The sequence below is a fragment of the Monodelphis domestica genome, chromosome 4 (assembly GCF_027887165.1).
Source record: "Monodelphis domestica isolate mMonDom1 chromosome 4, mMonDom1.pri, whole genome shotgun sequence".
NCBI lineage: Eukaryota > Metazoa > Chordata > Mammalia > Didelphimorphia > Didelphidae > Monodelphis > Monodelphis domestica.
Window position 1 is genome coordinate 5,643,788 of NC_077230.1, and position 17,562 is coordinate 5,661,349.

At 37.3% G+C, this 17,562-nt stretch overlaps 1 protein-coding gene across 1 annotated transcript in view; it reads right to left on the minus strand.

The window, feature by feature from the left end:
- The window catches only part of TMPRSS15 (transmembrane serine protease 15), a 140,900-nt gene that overhangs the window by 67,920 nt on the left and 55,418 nt on the right, over positions 1 to 17,562 (minus strand). The window contains exons 6-8 of the mRNA XM_056825876.1: positions 14,757 to 14,884; positions 8,222 to 8,330; positions 6,461 to 6,567 (exon numbers count right to left, since the gene is read on the minus strand). Of these exons, the coding sequence (XP_056681854.1) occupies positions 6,461 to 6,567; positions 8,222 to 8,330; positions 14,757 to 14,884 (344 nt within the window). The remainder of the gene's footprint in view (positions 1 to 6,460; positions 6,568 to 8,221; positions 8,331 to 14,756; positions 14,885 to 17,562) is intronic.

The following is a 17,562-nucleotide window of genomic DNA, read 5'->3' on the forward strand; positions in this document are numbered from 1 at the left end:
GAGATAAGCAGAGGTTGAGTAATTTGATCAGGGTCACATTGCTAGAAAGCATCCGAAGTAGGTATGGACTCAGGTCTTCTGGACTCTAGACCCAGAACTCTATCCACTGGACTATCAGCTGTCTCCAGCTGGGATTGGCAGAAAATGATCTGGCAAGCTTAAATAAGAGAGTGAGCAAAGTTCAGAGGAAGACGCAAAGAGGATGTAAAATACTAATGGGGTCAGATAGGGTCTGTGTTCCTCAGATTTTTGGAACACATGTACTTTTTCTCTTTCTCCCAGGCTCACTTCCTTTGCAAGTGTATGTTAATAGCAATGTACTCCAGCTAAGAATTAGTATAGTGACACAATGTACCACACAAACAGGAGTCAATCATTTTCTTTTTTAAAATAAGTGTTCACTGATGTCTTCTGTTTTTTATTGCATCATGTTTTTCCAGTGTTCCTCAGTCTCACAATTCCAGGGAGTCATTCCATATAGTTTTTTTAAAAAGCAAAACCAAGAAAAATAGAGGAAAAACCAACAAATCTGATCAATATGTTGAGAAAACATGAAAATGAAAACATGCATCATCTTCATTATCTGTTGACTTCCCACCTCTATGAAAGGATGGATTGGGGGCAGGGGTATCTTCTCATATCTCTTCATTCAAGTTATGCTTGAGCTTGATAATTTTGCTATTTTCATTTTTTATTTTGTGTGTGTGATTGTTTTTTCTAGATCTAGTCCTTGTGAATATTGTTTTCTTGAGTCTGCTTACTTCACTCTGTATCAATTAATGTAGATCCTTCCATACTTCTAGATAGTCATCATGTACATAATTTCTTGAACATTCAACAATATTAATTTCTTTAAATCTCAATAATATTCCACTACATTTATGTGCCATATGTAAGAGAGGAATTTGCAAAAGAGAGAAATCAGATCCAGTAGTGCAAGGAGCAATCCATGTGGGGGAAGAGCAGAAGGAAAAAACTCAAGATTCCAGTGAGAGAACAGAAGCTGTGAGAACTCAGAAACAATCAGCTCAACTCTCCTCCTCCAGCTGAGAGCTTGAGAAGAAGATCTTTGAGACTGGAGGTCCCTCTGGACATCAACTGTTTCCTAGTAAACCCCTGAAATCTCTTATTAAGCTCAAATATTGTAGACTGGACTTTGAAAGAAGCCAACTACTGAGAAAATCCTCTCCTAAGATTATTCTCCACTTCCCTTTCCCCAACTTGTCCTGAACTTCATTTTCTAACTAGATTGGATCAGGAGCAGGGACAAACCAGCAGCTGACTAAAAGAGGGATCAAGGCTGATAGCCTAGACCCCGGAGATTTGGGGGGGAGGTCAGTCTGCCAGTCCATAGGGATTCCTGCTACCCACTTTCCTCACCAAATACCCTCATCTCTCCTTTCCCTGAGTAATCCCTATTAAAGTATCACTACTTAGATCTGGTCTGCCTATTTTCTGACACTGAGGAAGGGGACTAAAGATTTTGGGGGAACTATACCTCTTCCCAAACAGGAGGGTTAGCTTAAACCCTAGAAATCCAATAGCTAGATCCAAAGAGCAATCTTTTCTCCTGGGCTGAGGAGAAATCTCAGGTCTTAAGGGAAAGAAGTGGCATTTAGGGTATTGGAAGGACCCAAGTCTGTCCTGCCTCTCAACAATACCTGAGACCAAGATGGGAGGCAGTGAGTCATTTCACTGAAGCTCTTGCCTCTAAGTTAACCTCCACCTTCCAGGCCCACTCTGAGGAGATATACTCAGTCCCCAAGGAGACAAAACTGAGTTACCTTTCCCAACTCTGTCTCTCTCTCTTATATAGATTAGTGTAATTTCTTTGTCAGGATTTTGTAGAACATTCTTGAATCAACATCCATTACTTAACTTCTTTGTTTTGTCCTTTCCAGATTTAGATATTTAGGGTTATATTTATCATATGACATGATTCTGGTAAGGTTCATTTTCAATTTTTAAGAATAATTGGTAGAGTATGAATACTTACTGTTCTTTAAAAACTTGATGCAGTTATCATCAGGACCAGGAGTTCTGTGGGGTTTTTTCTTTGCTAGTTCCTTTACATCTAGCTAAGTTTCTATCTGGTTTTCAGATACCTGGGATATTTTATATTTTTTAACATAATTCTCTTTTTTACCTTAGTTTTATTATGATAAAATTATATACGAGATTCTGATTTTATTTTTTCTGCCTTTTTCATGATTTTACATTGCTTATTTACTAATTTATTGATTTTATTTTCTGTTAGATGTTTATCAATTTATTACTCTTTTAAAAAGCAGTTCTTATTTAATACTTTTATGATTTTCTGAGGGTTTTTTGTTTCCAGGTTATACATATATTTCCCCATGTTATTTTTAATATCTCTTCTTTTACATTTATTCTTAGCTTTCTCATTTTTTTAAAGAGTGCATTTAATTCATTAGTCTTCTCTTTTTCCCTTGTGAATGTATATTTGCAGGGATATGATTTTTTCCATGAAGTCTTCTTTAGTTGCATGACCTAAATCTGAAATTTTGCTTCATTCTTTTGAATTTCTTTCACAAAATTATTCATTGGTTCTATGATTTGTTTTTAATTCATTTGTTATTTAGGATTTCATGTTAATTCTCCATTTGAGTAGGTGTCTTTTGTTAGTGGTCACTGAAAAAATGATTATTTTCATTTCCTTATGGTCTATAAAGAACACAATTTCTCTGTCTTTTTATACTTGTTTATAATATCTGTGCCTTATCACATGGCCAATTTTTTTAAAAAATTAACTTATTTGGTCAATTTAGAACATTATTCCTTGGTTACAATAATCACATTGTTTCCCTCCCTCCCCTCCACCCACCCTTCCCATAGCCAACATGAAATTCCACTGGGTATTACATGTGTCCTTCATCAGAACCTATTTCCATGCTGTTGATGTTTGCACTAGGATGTTCATTTAGAGTCTATATCCCCAAACATATCCCCCTCGACCCATGTAATCAAGCAGTTGTTTTTCTTCTGTGTTTCTAATCCCACAGTTTTTCATCTGAATGTGGATAGTGTTCTTTCTCCCTCCGAGTTGTTCAGGATCACTGCATTACCACTAATGGAGAAGTTCATTACATTCAATTGTACCACAGTGTTTCAGTCTCTGTGTACAATGTTTTCCTGGTTCTGCTCCTCTCACTCTGCATCAGCTCCTGGAGGTCGTTCCAGTCTCCATGGAATTCCTCCACTTTATTATTCCTTTGAGCACAATACTATTCCATCACCAACAGATACATGGTCATTTTTTTAAAAAATGTTCCATGTGGTACTAAGAAATGTGTATATTCATTTTCAGTCCCCTTTAGAAGATGTCATAAGTCTTCACTTTTAGCTTGCCTTTGCCAGTAATTTGTTTAGTATCATATTATCTTTTTTGTTTGTCTTTCTGTTAGACATCAAAAACTGAAGGGCAAGTGAAGTCTCCTATTATTATTGTGCTTATTGTATATATCTTCTCATAGTTCAGATGTTATTCTTTTATTAATTTGGATGCTAAGACATTTAGAGGGCATAGGTTTATTATTGATATGGGCTTGTTGCCAATGGTTCCTTTCAGTATAACATAATTTCCTCATGTCATCCTTTTCATTTTTTAATCTTTGGGGTTTGGGTTTGTTTGTTTGTTTGTTTGGTTTTTGCTTTGTCAGATAACATGATTGCAACTCTGCTTTTTGGGATTCATTTGATGAATAGTGCATTTTTCCTACCCCCTTAGTTTTATTTTTTATATGTCTGTTTTTAAAATTCTTGTAAATATAGATTGTAGGATTTTATTTTCTTAACCAATTTGCCACTCTTTTTTGTTCTATTGAATTCCTTGATCCATTCACATTGGAACCTGTAAGAATAAGGTTTATATTTTCCTCTATTGCCTTTAACATTGCTTTTTAAAAAAAAGTTATGATTTCTCCCTTCTTAGTGCTATGTCCTTACATTATCCTTCATTTCCATTTTTTGAGTTTTTGAGTTTCCAATATTTGAGTTTCTAATATTTCCAGTATTTGAGTTTCCAATAAATTATCCTTTCTATTGTTTCTTTGGGAAGATTTGCCATCAGAGACTCAAGTTTTTCTATCCTATCAATTATTTCTGTTGTACAGACCACATAAATTCTGCACTCGCAATTCTTATTTCTCTTTTAACCTTTTAATTTTTAAAGAACAAAGGCTCTGTAATTTCATCTGAAAGGACCTTTAAAAATATATTGAACTATTTTTGTACCTGGATTCTAATTTAAAGGCTTAAATAATTTCCTTGATCTCTGTACTCATTCCCTCATTGCTCAGAACTTCAAGGAATACCCCACCCTACAGCCTAGTAGAGAGAAAAGGAAATTATTAGATCTTCCCAGCATATGCAAGATGTACCTGCACATAGCAAAATCACATTCCTCAATTCTCATTAAGAAACAATACAAAAGTCAATCTTAACTGGGCAGAGCTTGATCTCTCTCCAAAGTAGTTGGAGGACACAAGACCAGTTGCGAGTTTTGATGGACCACCTCCCCATTGGCTATTCACCAGAATTCCCAAATTGTATTCATACAAAAGAACCAGGGTCTTCTGTTTACTGAATCTTTTGACCAAATTAATTCATATAGACTAATCAGTTAATAAATAATTTAATACTCAGGATTATTGCCTCTTAACATTTTTAATCTCACCCGTTATTCTCAAAATCCATAAGATCTTCTACCCCATTAAGTAGTGAATCACCTTCTCTTGTAGATTCCTGAAACTCATTTACTATCTCTGGACACCATATTCTGTTCTGCTATGAATGTTTGACTGGTTGTTGAGTTTTCTTCTTCCTGAAATCTTCATTCTTTTTTTCCACCCTCCTTATTTTTTCAGTCGCTCCTCTTCTTTACTCTCTCCCTAATAACAATCATTTCCTTAGGGACTGGATCTTAAAACCTCCTCCCACATTGGGCAATTCATAGTTCACCAGCCTAAGTATCTAACCCAAGAGACTTTTGAGTGGACAGAACTGGCCCCAACTGGGTTCTGGGCTCTTTCAGGGATAGTAGGTTGCCACATAGCCCTCCACAAATGACTCCCTGTCCTGTTTTGTTTCTCCATTCTCTAGCCTGGCAGTATGGAGTGCTTCCACCCTGCTGCTATTGCAACTTGAATTGATTTTTATCATTTGGAGTTTGGGTTTCCAAGGCTGGGGCCAGGGAGTTTTTGAGGAATTTAGTCACTTTATTTTAAGCCCAAACAAATTCTCCTCTTTCTCTGGGATCTCCTGCAAATAATTTTTATAGTATAGAATGCTGCTATGGTATTGGCTATCCAGACCTTAGGGAATTTGTGCAGTTTAGAGCTTGGCAAGAAGGAGAAGTAATGTGGTACGGAGTTGTGTTATGTCTGTGGGTTTGCTTTGGCTAGTGCAGATTTGTTGCCAGTAGCATGGTAGGCAGTGGGACAGGAGATGGAACTGAGCTTATTAGATGTAAATTATTTGTGTTTTTAAAAACATCTTTTTGGTTCTTGGTGTCCTAGACAATGGAGACATCTAAAGTTGATTTCTCTTCAGCATATGTAAAATTTCTGTCTTGAAGAGATTTGAGAGATTGTGAGGATCAGAGAAAATGTGCAGTCCTCCATCTTTTTGACCAGATGGCCTGGAAGTTCACTCAGAGATTCTTAAGGTATGATGTGATAACTTTTCCAAAGTAGAGTCATCAAGAATCGTAGTTAGAAAGGTCGTAGAAGCCATCTAGTCTAATTTCTCCCTCAGGGCAGGAATCTCTTCTATAGCATCTCTAACCTATAGTATCTACCAACCTATGTTTGAATATCACTAGTAGTAAGGAGCACATTGATTTCTAAGAGAGCTTGTTCCATTAATGGCCAACTCAAACAGTTAGAAAGTTCTTCCCACAGAAATTGTATTTCATGGGCAGTAAAGAATTTTTAAAAAATGAAACTGTTGGGGGCAGCTGGGTAGCTCAGTGGATTGAGAGCCAAGCCTAGAGATGGGAGGTCCTAGGTTCAAATCTGCCCTCAGACACTTCCCAGCTGTGTGACCCTGGGCAAGTCACTTGTCCCCCATGGCCTAGCCCTGACCACTCTTCTGCCTTGGAGCCAATACACAGTATTGACTCCAAGACAGAAGGTAAGGGTTTTTAAAAAAATGAAACTGTTGGTAACAATCTTAGGTAAAATTATAATTATTTCATAAATTCCTCACTTCAAATATTTAACAATATTGTTTATGATTAATAGCAATTCTCTGACTTAAAAGTACTATATAATAATGGATTCCTTTGACTTTAAATTATAGACACATTAATGTGTTCCTTTAAACGATCAGAAGTACAACATAAATATTAAATTTAATTTAAAAAGATTAAAAGTAATAAAATGATATTAAATATGTTGAATTCACCTCAAAAATAGATTTAGACATAGTATCAACTTACCTCTTAATGTTTTATTTGGTCCTATACCTTCATAAATATTTAATATGTCTGAGTAATATATATCAAAAGAACTGAACTTCAGCTTAATGGAAAAGCCTTGTTGCACTCTAAAAAAGAAGAACAATTATATTCTTTCAAGAGTCTACAATTCGTAATGTATGCTAGGCTTGAATTTGTCATCTTATATGAGATATTTGGGATTTGGGATTGAGTTTTAGAACTCTGAACCTCAACCTCATACTAACTTTAGCTGGTTTCTTACTTGAATCATATTTTCCAACATACTGTTCACTGTTGTTTCCTATACTCATCTTTGCACTGAAGCTACTAAGTATTACAGTACATGTTGGTTTAATTTGAATAGCTTTATCCAGTTCTTTTGCTCATCATCCTCACTCATTCTCCATATTCTGTAATAACCTACTTTGGCATTTAATTTGCAATTATCTTAATAAACCTAATATAATGTACTAAAACATAAATCATTCCAAATGAACTTAACCCATTTGCAAAATGCTTATTATGAGCATTGTCGCAGGTAATGATCATGTTCCTCTATTAAGATGGTATTTTGAAACAATTTGCCTGATAATAAAAGCTGTAACAACTCTTATTTTGGGAACCTGTGAGCCATTCTTCCATTTAGCTGCAAACTCTTTTTTCCTAATGTCTTTTGCTATTATTTTGTTCCTCCACTTTTATATCCATTTATTGGACATTGGACAAAGGCCTCCATTTCAGGGCTCCCAGAGCTCAGTTGACATTTAGAGATAGTTTAAAAATTGTTTGATCCTTGGTATATTCTGCTCAATTTTCTGCCACTATAGTGCTGTCACTGCAGGAGCAGAAAGGCACTAAGGACTTTCTTATATTTTCTTTGTTTTATGAAGCACCAAAATGCTTGTGATGAGCTTCTCTTAAGGAAGTTGGCATTAGGGGTACGGAAATAGTCTGTTCCTCAGACAATAAATGCAGTCTTTTCAGTATGGTAAAATCTACTAGAGCTTTTTCCCCATTGGCATAAAATTTGAAAACCCAAGATTATCTCCATGTCACAATGAAGCATCTGCTTTTGAATTAACAAGAGTTACATTTCTGTAAGAATCCATGTAGCAGTTTATTTTCTGTTATTTATTTGTTGAGCCCAAGCCAGCTTATCCTAATTGTCTCTTCATTCATGATAGTTATTAAGCACTGAATAAGTAGATGAAATAGAAACCCAGTTAATACAATTTTCTTATTAAAAGAACAAAATAAAACAAGCCATTTCTCCTGACTTGATTTTGGCCATATTATTTGGCAATCCAATTAATAGCTTAGGTCTCAAGTGTATAAATGGCTGAACAGATTGAGAGTCAAAATATAACAGCAAATGTTGAAAAAGTTTCCAGCTATTAAACTGACTCGAAACAGATCGTTGTAGTAGACTCTTACCAAATTCAAAGTACTATAAACAGAATTAGGTATGTAGCAATTGACTGTCCCTACCTGCATAATATCTGATTTGCTCTCTTCTTAAAGTAATAATAGAAGAGGTCGAGATCAGTAAAATAGCCTTTTTCCTAGGCACTAGTAGGTTAAAGATGAAGGAGGAAATGCTTATTTTAAGGGTTAAAATAAGTTAAATAAGTTAAAATAAAATAAAGAGTAACATTTGCTAGAATAGGATTCATTTCCATTGAAAATAAAAATGTAACAAAATGAGTAACATTATGACAAAAATTGTGTTCTTTACTTAAGAAGTAATATTATATTACATACCGTATAACCCACTGGCAAAAGTGATTTGAGTTTTCAGGTCCTGGATAATTGAATGAATGAAAATATCCAGTGGATCCAGTCAACATAAAATTTCCATCACAAACTGTAGCTACAAAAAAAGGGAAATTAATATGTCAGTCATGTCTAGAAATATCTCCCCAATTTTTAAATTATTTTCATTGGATTATGGTTTCCTTAAGAAAAGCACTGTGTCATTTTTAGTAACTACTGATCCTTAGTGAATAAAGCATCAGACCTGAAGTAAGAAAGACCTGAGTTCAAATTTGACTTAAAGCATTTACTAGTTTGTGTGACCCTGAGCAAGTCATTTAACTTCTCTCTGCCTCAGTTTCTTCAACTGTAAAATCAGTATCTATTTCTCAGGTTCAAGATCATATTTGTAAAATGTTCAGTGCCTGACACGTAGCAGGTGCTTAATAAATGCTTGTTTCATTCCCGGTAGCCTCTAAGTGAATCCATCCAACCTATCTTTCTAGCCTTTCCACTAGTGATATACACAAAACCTGTTTCTTTTCTGCATCCTTCAGATTCTCTTTCAAGTCCTATACCCCCAAAACCTTTCTCTAGCTGCACTAGCCAGTAGTGAACACTTCCACCGAATTTATTACCTGTGCTACTAACACGGCATTTATTTATCTTTCATTGCTAGCTAACCGTCCATGTGTAGGTACATTTTGTTCTCCAAGGGTATATAAAATCCTTGTGGGAAGTGTCAGATATCACAAATTCCTTTGTATTTCTTTTAGCATGGCATCGTAAACATGCGTCAATGCAAAGTGGTCCTCACAATGTGCAATTGCCTCAATATATATTGATTATTTGCTTAGTAAACATGTTAGATAACGGAGATGTTAAGAATCCAAATTATTTCATCATTTTTCTTGCCCTTCTTATTTGGGTCTTCTGCTTCCTTTCCCTTATCAGCCTTATCTGCTGATCTATGATGCTCACACTTACCATTTTTTTTAGAGGAAATTGGGGAGTGTTAAATACCAAATCAAGATTAGCTAAGTGGGACTGACAACTAGAAAGGGAAGAGAAATCCCTAAAGATTGTTCTTATTGAGGTCATTTCTGACAAAAGGCTTAGATTGCATTTTTAAACAAAGCTGCTAGTTGTATTGCAATGATAATGATTCGTTTAGCTCCAACAACTCATGAGGACCATCAACTAGTCCATTCAGAACATATGATATCCATCATTGCAGGGAGCATATGCTCCCAAACCAGCATCCCTCATGTATTAGTACTTATAGTACTTATATAGTACTTAGAAGTACTATATAAGGACAGGATGAGCCTACATGAAATCAATTCATTGGACATTATAAAAATAATCAATTTTCCATTCAAGCCCCTTCATCATTTTGTGTGTGTGTGTGTGTGTGTGTGTGTGTGTGTGTGAACACTTAAAAATTATCTGTGATACAAGGGATAAGGAAATCGTGGGAAAATGTTTATGGAATCTGTATAAAGTTTTCAAAGTTTGATCATTTTGAAAAGTGATTTTGAGGTTGATCTGCCTTTAGCGATCATCTTCATATACTATCCATTTCAAAAATGAAATGAATAACTTGGGAATGAAACTGACCCAATAGAATCCATTGACAATATTGGCATCGAGGTAATTGACACTTATACGGTTCCATCAAATTCTTACTTTCTGAAGTTATTGAGAGAAATACACGGCACCCTCATCAACTTGGATAACAATTCTGAATTTAAATTACTAACTAAGTTGACCACGTCAGGGCCCCCAAACAGATTTTGATGTTAAGCTAAGTAGGGGAAAATGTGAAATTTGATATTCAAGTTTAAGAAAAATCCACTTCACAAATACAAGCCAAGGAGGCATGGTTAAACAGTGGTTTGTCTATGAAAATTAAGGGATTTTTACTCAATTTTAAGCTAAATCTGAGCCAGCAGCCAAAGAAGCCAATATAGAGAAACATAGCTTCCAAGAACAGACAATACCTTTGGCATATTCAGCTCTGGTAAGATTCCTCCAAAGTATTTTGTTCAGTTCTAGTTGCCACATTTTAATAATAATATTCATAAATTAGAGATTATCTAGAGGAGAGCAACCAGGAAGATGAAGACCCTCAAATCCATGCCATATTAGGACCAATGGAAAGAATGAGCGATATTTAGCTTAGAAGAGGGAAAATTCAGAGAAGACAAATGTTGGCAGCAAAATGGCATAGTGGATAAGTTTAAATTTAGCCTCAGATACCATCTGTGAGACCTGGAGCAAGTCACTTAACTCTATTTGCCTCAGTTCCATCATCTGCAAAATAAGGATAAAAGTAGTTCTTACCTTATTGTGAGTATCCAACAAGATAATAACTGTAAAGTGCTTACTTAGCACAGTGAATGCCTAGCATAAAGTAGGTTCTTAATAAATACTGATTGATTGATTTTCCCTCACTAAAATAAGGGCATTGTCTCTCTTTCCCAACATGTTTGAAAAAAAAGCTGAATGATCATTCTGAGCCCGTCATAGATAGGTGGGGGGAATAGAAGAGAAGAAGGAGGGGGCAGTTGGGTAGCTCAGTGGATGGAGAGTCAGGCCTAGAGATGAGAGGTCCTGGGTTCAAATCTGGCCTCAGATATTCCCAGCTGTGTGACCCTGGGCAAGTCACTTGACCCCCATTGCCTAGCCCTTACCCCTCTTCTGCCTTGAGACCAATACACAGTATTGACTCCAAGATGGAAGATAAGGGTTTAAAAAAATGAGAGAAGAGAAGAAGGCCACTTTTTAAAAATTAAGGTAAAGTAATTGAAAGACTGTAGTGTTGATGTTTATAGCTGAAGAGGGGGGAAATTATAACAAACAATTATAGAGAGATGTAGGAAAATATAAACCAAACTCTCACAACATGTGAATAAGTAATGCAATAAAACAAAACAGTGACAGTTTTAATTTTTTTTAGCATAAAAGAGTAGAAAGAGTCAAAGGCTTTTTTTGCTTCTAGTGAGATAAACATATGGTTTTGGATGCTTTGATTTTACTAAGATTCATTGTATTATTTTCTTAATATAGTGAATATATTTTATATTTAAATATGATATATTTTCTTAACTACCCTTGCCCCTCTGACATGCATCCCCCTTGGTCACAGTATCTGCAATCTGACTCTTTTGTCTAAAATGTTTGCGTCAGTACTCATTACTGATATTAATCAAGAGTTTTCTTTTTGTGCTTTATCGTTCTTTGCTTTAGGTAATAGAAAGATTTTTGCCCTCCGAAAAAGTATAATATAGTGCTTGATAAATAGAAATTCCTTCTTAAAACTTCTGGGGAAACTGGTAAGGAGTGTGGCAGAAATTAGGCTTGGGGGGCAGCTGGTGGCCCAGTGGGTAGAGAGCAAGGCCTAGAGATGGGAGGTCATGGGTTCCCAACCACTGCTCTGCCTTGGAGCCAATACACAGTATTGATTCTAAAATGGAAGGTGAGGGCTTAAAAAATGAGGCTTCGGCCACACCTTCTACATTTCACAATAGATTATAAATTATGATATGAATATTTAAAGTTGTGTAAAACAAACCAGAAAAGTAATATCATATCCTCACAGCTTTGAATAGATTATTTTTAACCAAACAGAGATGGATGCTTCTACAAAGGATGAAATAAATGCATTTTATTGCCTGAAATTGAACACCTTCTGCACTGACCAAATGAATGTACTCAGGCTAAGAAGGGAAGTGATCCATAGGCGAATCTCGCTGTGTCCTATTTTCCCGATAAGGGCTTGATACCCAGCGTGTGTCATATCTAATGTGGCCAAGTGGTTTCAGGATACTGTTAAGATGAGAGTTCTCTGGAGAATGAATCTTAATTTTCATTAACTTACTCAATAATAAAAAACGGGCCAGAGAAGGAAAAGGCGCCCGCCATATGCGGATGGATGGTTGTTCCCTTCACAAGCCTCCTCCTGGCTCTGGCACGCTGGTGCTCTCCTGATCAGCCCCACACCCGACCCTGGGTGTGCACTGGGGCTCCCCCGCCAGCTCTCCACCATTGCCCGCAGTCTCTGGGCCACGTCCTCCTCCCACGCCCCGGTGAGCCAGCCCTCTCTTGGCCGCCTCCTCTCTCCACGATTTGGAAGCCAAAGAGCCCCGCTTCCTTCCGTTATCCCAGTCCCACACCTGGTCCTAAGCCTTTCCCCAGCCCCTGTGATTTAGAGGACGACGATGACGTTAGTCTGGGTAGGAGGCGGCCAAGAGAAATAGTCCTCGGAATAGCTCCCAACTCCTATAACGTCTGTCTGCAGGCGAGGCTGTGGGGAGAATTCCAGACATGGCCTCACAGAGCGCGTTCAGAGGGCCGAAGTAAGATCCCTGCTTTGAAAGCCCCAAGTTGTCTTCACGGACTCGTGTTACATTTTCACACTAGAAGCAATCTCAAAGGAAAATCGGCTAAGTCTTCACAACCACATGAAGCAGCTGTCCATCACAGCTGAGCAGGGAAATGCAAAGCAAAATGCTCCGAGGCTTCCCGTTATTGGAAATGATTTGGAATTTAAAACGGCAATAAATATTTGAGAAGTTGTAGAACTGTGGACCAGTTACTCCGTAGTTGATGGAGCTATGAAATGGTACAACCATTTTGGAGAGTCATTTTGAATGATGCAAAGAAAATCACTCAACTGTCCATACAGTTTGGACCAGAGGCCCGTTATTGACCTTAGGCCTTGAGGAAGACCTTGATGAGCAGAAAGTGCCCATACGTATACCCCAAAATCCTTAGAGCAGCCCTTTCTGTGATAGCCCGGAACTGGAAATAAATAGATGCTCATTAATTGGGGAAGGACTAACCTGGGACATAGAAATGAACTGGAATATTACTGTGCCCTGAAAAATGAATGCATGGAAGCAAAGCTTTGTATGAATTGATCATGAGGAGAGTAAAGGAGAGCCAAGAAAACAAATCATCTGGTAAACTAACCCACTTGAAAATCAAAAGTAAGTGATACGGAATCATGAAGATCAGGAGGACTTGAATGAAGAGACAAGAAAGGAGAGATCTAGGAGTGTCACACATTGTAAAGGTTTTCAGAACTTTTCAATGCTTTGATCAGTTGTGCTTTTTCCCCTCCTAAAATACTATTTATTATATGAGATGTCTCTCTGGGAGGAAGAGGAAAAGGCTACTTGAGATAACTATAATGATGTAGGGAACAAAAGGTATTCCTAAAACTTAATTTTAAAGAGACAACCATTTTATCCAGTATCTACTAAATGAAAAGTACTTGGAGAATCAAGATGGCAGAACAAAGGGATTATTTCCACTGACCTCTCTCAACACTGCCCCCACTAACAATTTTAAAAATAATTAGTCACATTGTATTCTAAAGTGGTATAGCCAATGCAAGATGGGGGGGGGGGGAGACATTTTTCCTTCCCAGGACAACTTAAAAATTCAAAAAGATATCTGTGACACTGAAGTTGGGACTAGCTATGGGACTTGGAAGTGATGGTGGCAGCAGCAGCAGAAGCAACAATTTACCAATGGTTTTTGCCTCCCAGAGACAGTAAGACAATTGAATACCTGGTTAGAAAGAGATCGAAGGGGATCCCGATATACTATTGCTAGTGGAAGACCAGGTGCCATTGGGTTACTCCAGTGCCTCTTAACAGTAATAAGGAATTTAGTAAGAGGGGAATGGTTTGGGGAAAAGACAGTGAGTTCCTTTTTGGAATTAGTATATAGGAAGAAGAGAAGAGGGGTGAGGATGAAACCCTGGAAGATACTCATGGATATGTCCTGAACATGACTTGGGCAAAGATCCACCAAAGGAGGCAGAGGAACATTCAGATAGGAAAACCAGTAGAGAGTAGTGTCCTGCCAACCTCTAGAGAAGAGAATATCAAGAAAATCCACACTGCAAAGACTGTAGAGAGGTTGATAAAGGTGAGGATTGGGGAAAGCCCAATTTTAGCAATTAAGAGATCATTACTAACTTTGGAAAGAGACTTTTTCGTTGAATATTGAGGTTGAAGGCTTAAGTAGAGAGTTTAGAATGAAAGGAAAGAAAGTGAAAAAGAGAGGAGGATATAAAGCAATAGCAAGCAAAGAGAGATGGGTCAGATAAGGATTTTTTGAGAATGAAGGAGACATGGACTTTGTTGGTAGTGACGAAGCAAACAATAGATAAAGAATAAAAATAGGTGAGAGAGTGGGTATGATGGAGAGTGACAAATGAGATAGTGGGTCTTTTAGCGGGGTATAAAATAATTGTCTTGTTTTAGGGAGGGCCCCGTTGAGAATACATGACATAAATTTATAGTAGATCAGTCACACCATTTTGTCATTTTCTCCAGTTTCTCCAAAAAGTGAGGAGCAAAGGAACAAAGTGGATGATGGAAATCGTCCAAGGTTGAGGCGTGGCATGGCAAGATCAATAATGCCCCAAGGGCAAGGAACTCACGATAACAGGGCAGTGTAGAGCTGATAAATCAATAGTGAGAACTGATAAATGTACACATAGAAACTCGCACCGAAGACTACTTACCGCAAGTCGTGCTGTTTTCATCAGAAGCATCAGAACAGTTTGGTTCTCCATCACAAAACAGTTGTTCAGGTATACAATTTAGAGCATCAGCACAAAGTTTTGAACCAGGAAGGCATTCAACCGAGATACTTTCTTTAAAAAAGAGGTGAGGGGAAAATTGAATTTTCTTTTGGTCCATTGATTACTGAATGAAGTGCTAGTTACTGACTTTTGTTATTTGCAATTTAACTCCTTTATCTAAGACTAGTCTAGTGTATACTAATTCAAATGGAAATTTTTCTATATATGATGAATCAATGAATTGAAACTGAAAATCAATTGTATAGGAAACTGTTTCAGGAAAGCGGGATTGCCGATGGTTAGAAATGAGATCAAAGCAATTAAAGGTGAAAACCTTATTCCTTTGCAACCTATGCTAACACCGTACTTGGACATTTTGGTGTAGCTGGCACATCACAGTTCTCTCTGGAATGTGCCATTAAAGAGCTTAGCTCGAGTCAGAGAGTCCCAAGCAGATTAGTCACTAGTGATCATTTTTTCATTTGGTCATAACCAATGAGATGACTCATCAAAATTAACCCCCCCCCCGAGGGCATGTCTACACCAATTATCTTAAATCTTTTGAAGTATTGAATTGAATATATTTAAATTCTGTCATTATAATTCCAAAACTACCTTCTAACACTAATATTAGTAATAATCTTAGGACCGCCTCTCTCCCTCCCAATACACAGGAGAGATCAGAAGATGTTAGGCCTCCTGAAGAGTTGTTCAATGGTTTAAGGATTAGTGCTAGTCCCCTGGTATATGATATTCACAGCAGATTACTGACAGGTCTGCGGGCAGAGAGGAGATGAATACTTTCAGGTCGGCTATGATTCATCTAAAGACAAAGTAGCTTAAAGTGGAAGAGTTAGAAGACAAACTAGATGTATTTCTAAGAACCAAAGGGAGAATATCTAATGAGTCTAGGAAAAGATATGCCAGATGAAGAGAAATGGAGGCGAGGCAAACACCAAACTAAAGAAAGAAGGGAATGAATAAATAGTCTGAAAAACTTCTTCTAGCTTAGCCTTTCTGACTTGCCTGGCCTGCTCTAAAAAGGCAGATTTATTCTGTGTAATAGGATTGACTCAGGGCCAAATTGTTTCCATTTAACTTCACTTCTTCAGGTTACTGCTACAGCTGAACAGTTTTCTACAGTACTGAAGCCATTGGAGAATCTTTCTTTTCTGCCATTGACTAAAACGTCAATCAGCCATGTTCCTTTCATTTGTGGAATTTAGTAACTAGAACCGTTATTCTCTTACTATCAAATCAGCTTTTGTTCATATATATGGCTATAGAAAGGTTATTTATAGAGATATAGAAAGATATAGAAATATAGAATAGAGATAGAGATATAGAAAGAACCTACAAATATTTTCCCCAATATCTCGGGGATACAATCCCCCCAAATCAATGTAGTGGTAGGGGGTGGGGAGGACATAACTAACAACTCAATTCCTAAATATTATTGACCCCACCAAATGGAAGTCCAAAGTTGATCTGGCTGTATCTAGTCTGGGTCCCCAGCTTCTTAGGGCTTGGATGCTGGGTTACCCCTCTGGATCCCCATTACTTAAACTCCTGGGCTGGATTAGAGAATCCACTCTTTATCTAAACCAGAAAAGAATAAACAAGAAGGCCAAATATGTAGAGTCTTTCTTTGGGTATCCCAGTCTCAGGGTGTTGGCAGGGGGACAAAGGAGGGAGAACAAATGGCATGCATAGGCACCAAGTGTTGAGACACCTCAAGGTGGAGATCAAAGTAGGGCTATCACATCAGTTACTGTCTTTTCCCTAAGGAAGTCTGCCAGACTAGGCTGATATCTGAGCAAGACAGAAAAAGCCATTTGCTACTATTTAAACCCGGGAAATATCTCCTTAAACCAAGGAAGACTTGAGTGAAGAGTGAAAGCCAATTGTCTCTCATCCTTCTGTACACTTTTTTCTCTCTCTTGCCAAAATTCTTGTGATTCCCATATTTAATTATATTCCTTTTTTAATAATAAGGGAACATTTCCCTTAAAATCATTGATCTTTTCTTATTATTTTGATAGCTTTACATATAATCCTTCATTAGTCTGGTATGATACTAGACAAGTAAAATAACATAAGCAGTTTTGTCATTTTTATTATATTGATACGGTCTTTCAATAAGTAATATTTCTTCACATTTTGACATCTGTCTTGATTTCCTTTATAGTTGCTCTCAATAGCTCCTGAAAATATCCTGGTGGAGGGGAAGGTGGGTGGTTCAGTGGATTGAGAGTCATGCCTAAAGATGGGAGGTTTAGGGTTCAAATTTGACCCGATACACTTCCCAACTGTGTGACCCTGGGCAAATCACTTAACCCCCATGGCCTAGTCCTTAACACTCTTCTGCCTTGGAACCAATTCACAGTATTGATTCTAAGATTCCTTATCTACCCTGGATGCATCTCAGATTCTTTGGTCACTGGCCTTTCTATTTATCAATTAATATTAATGTATTTCTATTCTATACTTTTTATGTATGTGTGTGTGATTGGGAATATGTTCAATGTTCCTTCACCTAATTCAAATGAAAATTAAACTTCTGTGATACCTATTTTTTCTGTCCTGGTTTAGTCATTTTTCAGCTACATCCAATTCTTTGTGTCCCCATTTGCGTTTACTTGGCAAAGATACTGGAGGGGTGCCATTTCTTTCTCCAACTCATCTGACAGATAAGGAACTGAGGCAGACAGGCCTGAGTGATGGGCCCAGGAACACAGAGCTATTA